Raw genomic sequence first — 12547 nt, 5'->3', positions numbered from 1 at the left:
ACTCTAATTGCAAGCAAAAATATATATTAGTATTTTCAGTTATAAAAAACAGTCTAATAGTTTGGAATTGTATTTGAACTAAAGTGTGAAATCCAAAAATAATGTTGTTTGAATTTTTTTTCAGTCACATTCAAAAATTTATCAACAATTTACATCATAAATTAAAGAAACTTCAGTGGTTTCTCTGAGATCTAACTAACTGCAAGTAAGCATAATTTTGAAAAATTGTTATCTGGAAGTGAGCAGTGTTTGAATAACTTCACCCTTAAAGCAAAAAAAAGACATCGGTTTTTTCATGACCATAAATTAATAAAATGCTAAATATAATATTTCTCACTTATTTTGACCTAAATTAATGCAAAATAATGAAAAAAGTATGAAAAAATATGTTTAATCAAAATTCTGCGTCTAAGGGTTAGTATAATTCGAAGTAACATCAACCTGCTGCTGTCATAATTTTGCTCTCAGCTATAGTTTTTTACTAATAATTTTAGAAACAACTTTAAAGGTATTCCTTTTGAATGCTCTTCAAATCTAACATTTTGAATGTAGACAATCTTTAAACCTTATTGCTTTTCATTTTATTAGTTTCGGAAACAATAAGTCTGAAAGATATTTTTCCGAAGATTGTAGTGAATTTTTGAAGATTCATCTCCTCAACCACCGTTACCAAAAAATTTATGATTAAGTTTTAACTTTATAGTTGCTTAAGTTACTATGAAATCTCCAACATCACAATTAAGAGTATTGCTCATGACTAGTTTTACAGTTATTACTTGATAATTTGACCACAATGGCCGAAAGGGGCAAATCAAGGTAAAATGCATTTCATTATGTCAAGGTAAATGCATAAGAGCTGGAGAGAAACTAATGTCATTAACAAGAGAATCAGCATTCATATGAATAAAACAATATTCCAGGTTATTAAGAACTTTTCTTTTTTTTTCTGTCGTTCATCTTTTTTCTCTCTAAGCTACTAAGGTTTTTCTAATTTTGTTTCACACTTACATTTTTTTATTTTTCGTTGGCAACTTTACGTTTTATGTTTCGAATTACTTTTGTTTCTTCATATTCGCGCCCAGTCTTAAAAATGACAGCCTATTTTGTGAGTGCTTGAAATTATTTTTCGAAAAAGATTCTAAAAATATAGGAATTACAGAACACGCTATATGAAGAAATATTGAAATTGCCTATTTTCTAAGACACTATAGTGTTAGGATATTAAAGTCACAATTGAACAAAAATGAAATAAAATGATTTATTTCTCACTTACCACTTTCTTGACATTTATCTCTAATGAACCAAATCCGTTTTACTTCTTTTGGAAGAATTCGTTCGGCTAAAAACTTTTTTTCGTCTTCATCCACAAAGGCACCTAATTTTCCCAATTTATCGTCAACGTTATTATTCAAACATGTACTTCTCGCTTCCAGAAAGTTTGACACATCATTCAGGTACAAGAAACAGTGATACTCGTTACCACCAGTCCAATCTTCGGGGCATGGCGGATCTAAAATTCACCACATTAAATTTGAAGGTGTGTTGGCAATAAGACTTGTATCTATTGCACTTTAAGTTGCGAAATATTTGATTTTATGTATCAAATAAAATGAATAACTGCATTTTTGTAATGATTACTTTTTTCTGAAGCATAGGATTATTTTGCTTTAAAATCCTGTCCGGAATATTGTAAGACATAAATATTCCCGTTAAATTATTCCAAAGATTTTTGAATATTTAAAAAGTTAGGGTCTTCTTAATTTTTTGATATATTGATCTGGGTTGATGCAGCCATGAAAAATTCAAGAAACGAGGAAATACAAAGAAACCACTATTACAACAAAGGGACCTATACAAAGGGATCAATTTTAAGAACCACTGCTTCTTGTATGTGGTAACTTAAAAACTCTCAAGCAAAGATGCCATTTTCAAAACGAAATGACGTAGCAACAGTTGAGAATTAAAATATTGTATCTCAGAGTCTCATTTAACTGTTTCAGTTATCATGATGTCAAACTTTGCCACAGAATTCATTTTTTAGTCAGTATTGAAAAATAACTAAATTTAAAATGGAATTTTTTTATTTTCCTTGAAAAAAATATTCAAATTTAAAGAGGTCTATCTCTGCAAGCATCACACCTCTAAGCTTTGAATTGATTTTCAGATTGTAGATAATTTAAGTAGTTAAAAAGGAAATCTCATGTGTTACAGTTGGTTCGTTGTTGTGAAATCGAAGAAAACACAGCTGCGAGTTTTCTAAAGAAAAACAATGAAGTTTAAAATATTTATTAAAATATAATACACATTAACCTACTTAAGGAAAATTTCTACTCCCTATTGTGCATTTACTTTTGAAAAATCGATTCATACGATATGAAGAAAGGTTGATTACCAAACATATTAACTTTTTGAGTTTCTGAAGTAAATTAATCATCTATTTAATCCTGAATGATTCAAATGAGTAAGTAATGTTTTATTTTTATTTCTTAATAACAAAAAATTAACAATATATTTCTGCTGCTGTAATTGAAAATGTAAAAAATTTACCCTTATGAGCCTAAATTGTAATAAACTGAACATTCTATAATATTAGCATTATATCAAGTACCATCTTCAGTAAAAGGACTAGGAGTAAAGAAATACTACAAAATCAATTGTTTGTTACGATACGAATTTTACGTAGAAAATTGACCATTATTTTCTTACAATCATTCAAACAAGTCGGTTTGATTTGTATTTTCAGTTTGTTCGATCTTCTTCTCTCACTCTACCTTTAAATTTTTTTCTAATCTTTCAGTTAGTCATTACTATACTTGTTCTGGTCTTGTCCCCTGTCTCATCAATGGACAATTGTTTCTCGCATTAAAGCTCTTTTGTAGGCTCAATTGATACTTTACTATTTTTGTTCTTACCTTCATTTTTAGTCTTAGCATTGATAGTGGTACTTCTTGTATCATCAAAACGATTGTCTGTATCTGTGTCTGATTATCTGCTTGTGCGTTTATGCGTTCTATTTATTCTACCTGATTATCTACACAAAACAGAGCGAACTTTTCCAAAATGTGGCCCCCCATGTGAGCTTACGATTCAGAAGAATGGAATAAAATAAAGGGTATTGTAAGGTTTGTGCTCAGAAAAATGGTGTTAATAATATTTATTTAGCTCTAATGGTTACGGATACATTGACAGAATTTTAATACTCTCAACTGGTAACATCTATTTTGTTTTATTAGAAGGTAACCTTTACAGCAGAAAAAAGCTGAAACGTTATTTTTAGCCTTAAAAACTGTGACGCTAAGTAATGACTCTTTTGTATACATTTTCAACGCATCAGTTATTAAGTTCTACTAAACTCGTTTCGAAAACAACGAGAAGAAAGATGAAAATTAGTACTTTATATGCTGCATCTTTTTCACTGACTAGTGTAGCTCCTATTCCTGCTAAAAATGCTATATTTACTTCATTAAAATTTGTTTTTATTGTAAGATTTACTTTCCGATGTGAAAATAAAAGCGCTGATATCTGATGAAAATTTCGAAATTCTATCACTGTATCCATCTCCAAGAACGCTGGATAATGGTTTTAAGACTATTCGTGAGTATATATACCTCTAAACAGGAATTTTTTTTCTCGTTTTTTTTATATCTGCCAAAGAGTTATACGTTAACTAAGTTATTTTCCTTGCTTGAATACAAGCAAAAAATTTACACATTAACATAATGCGATTTAGTAAATAAAAGTATACTTACAAGCTTCTATTTCAGTCTCTCCGCATGATAAGGTGAAATCACTAATAAGGCACTGAAGTTTTATGAAGTACTTAGCTCCGAGGCGGACATCTTCGAGCGACAGAAATAAAGCTGACGTTGCTGCTGACGCGAAAGTCTGTGAGTTGAAAGGTCTGTACTGTACAACATATCCGTTTGGTCTGAAAACTCCTGTTGCTGGAGAATCAAGCTCCAAAGTAGTCGTGGCATAGGGCTGATTCCAGATCACTTCAATCTTTCCTTTTGGTGTCGTAATGGCTTGTACGGCAGACTGAGGTTGAAAATCTGTTTTTTGGAGAAACCAGTTAACCACATACCTTTTTGTAACAGAGTTTTGAAAATGCTCAATAAAAGTTTAAACTATATTCAAGGAAATAAAGAAAAACAATGTGAATAAAGCACAAAAGAAGTTACAGACATACTACAAATTGCCCTTTTCTGTTCCTTTAATGGTGCTTTATTCATGTTGTTTTCTTCCATAGCATCAAAATAACTTAGGTAATCATTGGACAAATATTCTCGAGTCTTGGCTCAATAAGGGTTCAAAGGGCCGATATTTTTTCCGATATGGACCCTATATAGAATTGTCCTATTGACCCGATATTTTACTGCCACTTTACAACTAATATCGGCCCTATATAGAATTGACAGATTCACCCAATTTTTCAGAATCATTATTCAGCCAATACAAGCCCTATATAGGCTTTATATAGGCCGATATTGACACTGCATAGGACCAATATTAAAAAAAATATAGACAACCTAATATTGGTCCCTCTGTGCCTGTTCCATTCCAGGACCCATATTGAGCCAATTTTGAGCCCAACTGGGGCCAATGTATAATTGTTGCTAGGGTTTTATCCATACATAGCAAAAAATAGACCTTGTCGTCATGCTGTTATGTGCCTTAGAAAATATACAGCGTATTCTAAAAGTATGAAAAAGATTGGTTTTTGATTGTAAAATCTAAAAGAACACGTGCGAAATATTTCCAAGAGTTGTTTTCAATGATATACAAATTAATACCACACTATCATTCTTTTGAGTAGGACGGTGAGGGAAAGTACAAAATATTAAATAGGAACCCCAATACTTTATTGTAGACTTAGATTTTCCAAAAAAAAAGGTAAACCAATTGGGGTAATGATTGCCATATTGCTTAATATCTACAAGAATAAAATAAGGAGCAAAATGTTTGATAGCTCAAGAATCACGCTCAAATCTAAGGGGAAAAAATCACTTGTTCAATATTTACAAAAAAAAAAANAAAAAAAAAAAAAAAAAAAAAAAAAAAAAAAAAAAAAAAAAAAGAACCTATCTATTAGGTTACTCTCACCAATTTGTTTTACATTTTTTTTAAAAAATTAAAGCAAAGGAGCATTCCAGTTTCCTTCCCTGCTCATGCGTCGTTTAACGTACATTTCGGAACTAAAGTCGGTTTATTCCTCATTTATCGAACTCAACAAGACGGCCGTAGAGCGTCATTGAGATTACGTCATTAAGATAAAAATTTCCATTTTTAAATTTACCATACTAATTACGATTGAAAATTAAAAAATAATAAATAAAATAATAAATTAAAAAATTATTAAAAATTATTTTTTACATCTTTGGATAAATGAATTTTATAATTGCGCGCAAAATGTTTTTAAATCACTCAATAAGTTCTCGATATATAGCGAAATACACAAGTAAAATTATCATTAAAATGTCGAAACGTTTTGACCAAACTATTGAGACTATATTTCCCAAATGGCGGCAACCGCATACATAATATTTTGCAGGTAAAAAATTCAAATTCGGTTAAAAAAGGTATGTTTTTTCAGAAGATGTACACTTTCGTGTCTGACTTCGTAACTTAAAATATCATCTGCACAAGTTAATTTATATATTTGAGGTCACTCCGTGAACCATTAAATTTGAGTCCTAGTACGTAAAACTGTAATCATTGAACCAAAAACTATCTAGGGTGTTTCGTTTTTTTTATTTTTTTTTATTTTTTTTCTGAGCATTGTGCATATTAGCTATCGCTTTTTTAATTTTAATTAGGTATATATCAAGTGGCAATTTTTTATTTAAATTTCATGCACATTCCTAATTCTTTTTTAAATTTTTTCATTGCTACTTTAAAATTCAAAACTTCAGCAATTTTTTTTCATAATCCAATTTTTCGCAATTCCTATTATATACTATGCAATAAATTTGTTTTACCACCAAACTGATTTTATTGATTATTTATAACCGATTATATTTTATTTATAACCGATTCATTACTGATTTTCTTTATTGCACAGCTGATAATAAAAAATTGTTTTGAGCCTCTGTTGTACTCACCTGTCTGACAACCATAAATTTCAAAACGCAAGCAAATATTTGTTGATCCTGATACTAGCATAGTGACATTTATTTTTACGTATCGTGCCAACTCTATTAAATTGTTTGTGTGATAGGTTATTGCGTCACTTGTTTCATTCTTGTCTGAGTTGAAAAACTAGAAAAAGAAGAAAATGTCAAATACAATTTCTTTGAATACGAAATCAATCAATATATGGATAACAACACTTCACCGCCATTGCACAGACGTATTATTGTTCAATAATTTCATGCCTATAGCCTTTGATATTATGACATAGCTAAGCAAAATAATTATTTACATCACATTTTTTTTTTTTTTTNTTTTTTTTTTTTTTTTTTTTTTTTTTTTTTTTTTTTTTTTTTTTTTTTTTTTTTTTTTTGCATTTCAATATGCAAAAGCTTCCGCGCCAATTATCGTCGCTATAAGAAATGAAGGTGATATTGACGACTCCTAGGATACTATTGGCGACTCATATCATTCTATAAACTATCATTTATAAACAGTTTAAATAGTTAAAAAACTTTAAGTTAAAAGAAAACTTGATCGATATATTTGTTTCATTATATAATTCTCAAATCAGAATAAGCAAAACATTTTGTCTCCTTTAATGTGCGACAAATTTTTTGTTAAGTTAGGCAGAAAGTTTTATTTTAGTTTATAACCCGTGCTGTAAAGCAGATGAAAATCAGATTTGTGGATATAAATGTTGATATTTATGGGCCACTTTGCCGTTGTAATTTTGAACATAACCCAAAAGACAAGGAAATCGGGCATTGATACACACTCGCCTTCATCGAGAACTTTTGAATACAACTACCACGATCCGCAATGGCTCAGGGGGTAGAGCGTTCGAACTAATTCGGCGAACCGGCTTCGAATCCCAGTGGATACGAATTCCGCATCCGGCTTGCGCCGACCACAGTGCTGACGTGAAATATCCTCAATGGTAGACGGATCATGGGTTAGAGTCCCCTTGCCGCCAGGCTAACCGTGATAGGTTCTCGTGATCTTCCTCTCCATGTAAAGCAAATGCAGATTAGCTCCATCAAAAAATCCTCCACGAAGGCAAATTTCTCCCAATACTCGATCCAGGAGTTCCCTTGTCTTCTGGATTGGGTTCAAAATTACAAGGCTACGGAGTAGAACATTAGTAGTCGTATGCCCATAAAATTGGGTCGGCTGTTCAACGACGGTTATAAAAATAATAAAAAATTTTAACAAATAGAACTACCGCAAAAATCTAACAAAAATCGTTTTTTCTCCTCATTTAGAGTTCAATGTTAGTAACGCAATACATCTTAAGTCATATATTAACAATCAAACAATCTCATTAGAACCATTATTTGAAAGGTAATGAATGAGTTACTGTTGAATAAATAGCTCATAATTCTAATTATAGTATGAAATGCCACCCTGATGAGATACGTAGCACAAATGATGGGGCAATATCTGCGTGCAAGGCATCTGCTCCACTAAACTTTTGAAAAACACGGTAGATGCAATTTAGAAATCTCAATAAAGCAATCAATCACTATAGTTAAAACCCTAAAATAAATGTCAGCTTAGCACTATTTTTTATGTTCCTATATCCGAATGAAAATTTGCTTCTTTTCTTAATCCGTTGTTTCGTCATTAAAAAAAAACTCACAAATTTATCTTTTAAAAATTATAAGCAAATAATTATTTGAATAATGGGGGTTTGGATTGTAAAGATTTGAGTGAGCGTTTTTAAACAAAAATTTATGTCCAGTTATAAAAGTGTCTACCCTAAAAAGATGGTACATCATAAATGACTCACAAGGAGTTTGAAATGCGGCGTTTGAATGCAAGGAGTTTGAAAAGGAGTTATTGCGAAGATGTCTGTCCTTGAGGATTATCTGTTAAGGTGAAGTTTCACTGTGCAAACAAAATTTCAAAAAATAATCAAATTTCAATTAAAATCAGCAAAAGATGTATGCATTACTTACTAAAGAACCATCGTTAGGATCGTTCCATTTGTTAGAGTCTAAACTATATGCTATTGAAAAACCTACTAGGTGATTATAACTTTTGGGCTGTATTTTTTCTGGTGGCCCTTGAGAAGCAAATCCACTGACAAACTGTTGCTTAGAAAACTGAATCATCAAAACAGCTGTCCCGGAGGATATTGAATCGTTCGTGAAGCACCATGCACCCTCTGCATTGCCCAACCGTCCAGCGGAAGGAGCAGAATCTTTCTCAACTTTCGAAGTGATAAGGTTGTCTGCCAAGTCTGATGATAGTCCCAAAGGTGAATTGCAGCTTTCTGAAAAAGAAAGAACCATGTTTGTTTCTAAAACAATTTGATAACTTGATACGTAAAGCCAAGAAAAAGGGGATGATTACGGAACTTAAAGTTTCACTTTCGACGGGGAAAAAAACACTTGTCAGAGCAAGCTGATATTTCATCTGAGTGTTAACGTGAAGCAATGTGAATTTCTCTTAACTCCAGAAAAAAAATGGTTCAAAAGTTGAGTAATAGATGGTGCTGTACAGTCCGCCAGAAAAACGGGCCTTTTTGATCTAACTTTTGATCTAATAATCAGACTGAAAACGATATTTTAAGATACGAAATCAGGCACCTAAAAAAACGTACTTTCTCTGAATAAACCGTACTTTTTTTTATAACGGGTTTTGATTTCTAAACCTGAAAATGTAGGGGGTATCCACAATCTGGAAAATATGGTATCAATAGTTGGGTCAAGAGAGCGTTCCAAAGTTTGGACCCCTTAATGTTAATTTTACTTTTTGTGTACTTCGCTATATCTCGAGAACTTTTTAATCGAATTTAAAAAAAATTTATACACAATTTAAAAATTCGATTATGCAAAGATAATCCCATGCAAGAAATAACTTTTAGTAAATATTTATTATTTTTTATCACTTTATTTAATAATGGTGGAAAAATTCTGAATTGGAAATTATACAATTTCCTGCATAACTTTAAAGAATATAATTTTACGTGGTAAAAAACAAAATTTGAGCAAAATTGGCTGAATAGCTCCTGAGAAATCGAATTTTAAATGCCTGACTTCTTTGAAATTCAATTTCTGTGGAACTATTTAACCGATTTCGCACAAATTTTGTATTTTGCTACGTAAAATTACATTCTTTAAAAAGATGCTAAAAATTGTTTTCCTTACAACTCAAGATTTTTTGATTATTTTTAAGTAAAATGTTAACAAATAATAAGTATTTATTAACAGTTACTTTTTGCAAGGAATTATCTTTGGAAAAACGAATTTTATAATTATGTGTAAAAGTATTTCAATTCACTTAAAAAGTTTTCGAGATCTAGCGAACTACGCAAAAAGAAAATTCACATTAAGGGGTCCAAACTTAGGACAGCATTTCTGACCAAACTATTGGGACCATATTTCCCAGATTGCGGCTACCCCCTAACATTGGGGTTCTGAAATCTGAATCCGTTGAGTAAAAGGTATGTTTATTCAGAGAAAGTGCGTTTTTGTATTAGTTTTCGTAACTTAAAATATCGTCTCTTCGTATTAATTAGCATATTTGAGGTCACCCCTTTGAGCCATTAAGATTGAGTCCTAGAACGTGAAAATCCGAACTAAATCAAAAAATCAAAAGTTATTCTGGATGGTCCGTTTCTTTCTTTTTCGCATTACATTCTTTATAAGATGCTGTTAAACCACTGCTCTTAAAAATGCACTTAATTTAAGATGCTTATAAAAAGACGTGACATGCGCACCTGAAATTACACTTGTGATAAAAAGGTAGAAAATATGCAATGTCATCGTGAATATTTTCATTTTTAAACTATTTCATGATTAAATATACTATTTAGTTTTTACTTAAAACTAAACTAACTTCTATTTTTAATAATTTTCAAGACTAGGCTTCTCTGCATATAGTGTGCTCATACGGACTCTAAAATTTTATTATGAGGAAAAGTCATGAAACATTTTCCTTGAGACTTCAGTACTTCATTTTATATTGTTAATTGTAACTTTTATTTCATAAATTTGAACCGGTTTAACATCGACATTTATATTATAGTCATTTAGCTGCTGAAATTTGAACGACTCTTTTCCGATACTGTACGAAAATTATATCAATAACTCGATTTTAAGTCAGTTATTATTCAACAAGAAATTAATTAATCAGAAATGGGGCTCTTTAGTTAAAGGCGGCCGTTGCCGATGATTAAATTTTATTTTGCCAAATTAAACATAAAACATAATAATCAAAAAATCAGAATCACGGTTAATTATTTTTAATAAGATTAATAAAGGGACGTTGGGAGCCGCAGTGGCTCAAGGAATAGAGCATTTGCCTCATAATGAAGTGACCCAGAGCACTGACCACAGTATTGACGTGAAATACTAGTATCAGTGGTAAACAGATTTTGATTTAGATTCCTCATGCCGTTGGGATAACAGTCGGAGGTTTTCGTGGTTTTCCTTTCCGTTAATGCGGGTTAGTTCCATCAAAAAGACCTCCATGAGGTGTGGTTTGCTTCAACGCTTTTATTCTGGAGTTCCCTTGTCTTCTGGGTTGGGTTAAAAATTACAAGGCTACGGCGTTGATCATTGAGAGTCGTAAACTCACTGGATGGTCTGTCAACGCCGGTGATAAAATTTTAAAAAAATTATAAGGGGTGTGAGTGTCATTGCCTGGTTTACCTTATAATAATATTTTTCTTCTTTTTTTTAAAGTTAAATGTCACTGCCCGTTATAAGATTGTTCGGTATACTCAACACTGTTTTTTTTAAGGTTAAGTGCAGCTGCCTCCAGGCATTCTCTATACTGATCGTTGAAGTAAAAGGCCGCCTTTGTAGTCCCGAATTTGCTAATCCCTTTTCGTGAATTTTTTGCTGACGCCATTAACGGAATAGTTCCGTAATTATTTTATAAGCAATAAAATTAGAATTAGCTTCGTAAACATGCGCAAAATATTTATTTATAGTAAAATTTTAACTTTATTTTATCTTAAAAATAATGTCTATAAATGCTTTAAATTGTGCGTATCTGTGTATAACACTGTATATGTGAGCCGGTATCCGTTAAGTAGTTGTGTTATTATTTTCAAATATATATCATTCTATCAAAATTATCATACATATTTTATATGATTTAAATAATTGAAAATACTTATTTATTTCTAAGCCGAAATCAGTGAATTTTAACAATATAATTGCATAAACGTTTTCTCAATCAATACCAGGTAAAAATAGGAATAGTAATAATATAACCATCATATTTAAGGGATTTTATGATTTAATGAATGATTCTTTTATAAATGATCATTTATAAAGTATTATTCATTGATTATGTGATTTAAACTGACGTGACTAGAGATCATTATAATAGATAAAATTAAATCGAAAATATAAGCTAGCTTAATAAACTACATAAAGCTATCTTTTGTTTCTATAGTTTACGATAATCAACATTTATGCAATCATAACGAGTTCAATACATCGATCCAAAAATAAAGAATAAATTCTAAATTCTTTTTTATTATATAATTTTCAAATTTAAAGGATTAAAGCCCAAGCCGAAGAACTGGGAGCATGGAGGAGGCTGGACGCCTATTGCACCAAACGGTGTGAAGAGCTTAAGTAATAATAAAAATATAAAAATAATTTATGGTTATATTTTTTAATTGAGTCAATAACTCATAAATAAGTAGGAAAAAATTAACTGAATGTCTTAATTAATTCTTACTTTAAGGTCATAGGTTATAACTCATTCACTATTTTATAAAGTAGCAAATCTGTGGTTGTTTCTAATGCTACTTGCCAAGACCAGCAAGCCTGCTTGCTGAAAACCAAGCAAATTTAAGGTTGAGAGTACGTTTCTTGTTTTTCAGTGACACCATCTATGGCTAAGAATACGACTTCAGCCACACACGTAAAAGTCCCTTTCAAAGGGCGGGCCCATTCATTCATCAACAGATCGTAATTTTGACCTGAACCAGACATAGATCAATATCAAATTCAGTACCCCCAGAGGTATTGATTTGCTATGGGAACTGGAGGACTTTGTGACCCGACAGATTTAGAGCGCACTGGTCATCATTTACTACACCGGTAGTCTTCTACCCGGTGGGAATCGAACTCACGACCTCTTGGACATACGCGCAACGCCCAACCAACCAGACTATTCTGGTCCAGTAGCAAATCTTTCAGTTTTATAATAGACTAGGAAGCCGCGATGGCTCAGGGGATAGAGCGTTCGCCTTCCAATGAGGCGAACTGGGTTCGAATCCCAGTTAACACGAATTCGCCGACCACACGCTTGCACCGACCACAGTGCAGACGTGAAATATCCTCCGTGGTAGACGGATCATGGATTAGAGTCCCCTTTCCGTCAGGCTAACCGTGGGAGGTTCTCGTGGTCTTCCTCACCATATAACGCAAATGCTGGTTAACTCCAT

General features: G+C 31.8%; 1 protein-coding gene across 1 annotated transcript in view; it reads right to left on the bottom strand.

Moving 5' to 3' along the window:
• LOC107439538 (uncharacterized) overlaps nucleotides 1–12547 on the bottom strand; it is a 79452-nt gene that overhangs the window by 50954 nt on the left and 15951 nt on the right. The window contains exons 2-5 of the mRNA XM_043041545.2: nucleotides 8091–8407; nucleotides 6102–6258; nucleotides 3750–4052; nucleotides 1274–1510 (exon numbers count right to left, since the gene is read on the bottom strand). Of these exons, the coding sequence (XP_042897479.2) occupies nucleotides 1274–1510; nucleotides 3750–4052; nucleotides 6102–6258; nucleotides 8091–8407 (1014 nt within the window). The remainder of the gene's footprint in view (nucleotides 1–1273; nucleotides 1511–3749; nucleotides 4053–6101; nucleotides 6259–8090; nucleotides 8408–12547) is intronic.

Source organism: Parasteatoda tepidariorum, chromosome 4 (assembly GCF_043381705.1).
Source record: "Parasteatoda tepidariorum isolate YZ-2023 chromosome 4, CAS_Ptep_4.0, whole genome shotgun sequence".
In the NCBI taxonomy this organism is placed as follows: Eukaryota; Metazoa; Arthropoda; class Arachnida; order Araneae; family Theridiidae; genus Parasteatoda; species Parasteatoda tepidariorum.
The sequence above is the reverse complement of the archived record's forward strand: the minus strand, read 5'-3'. Positions and strand labels throughout refer to the sequence as shown.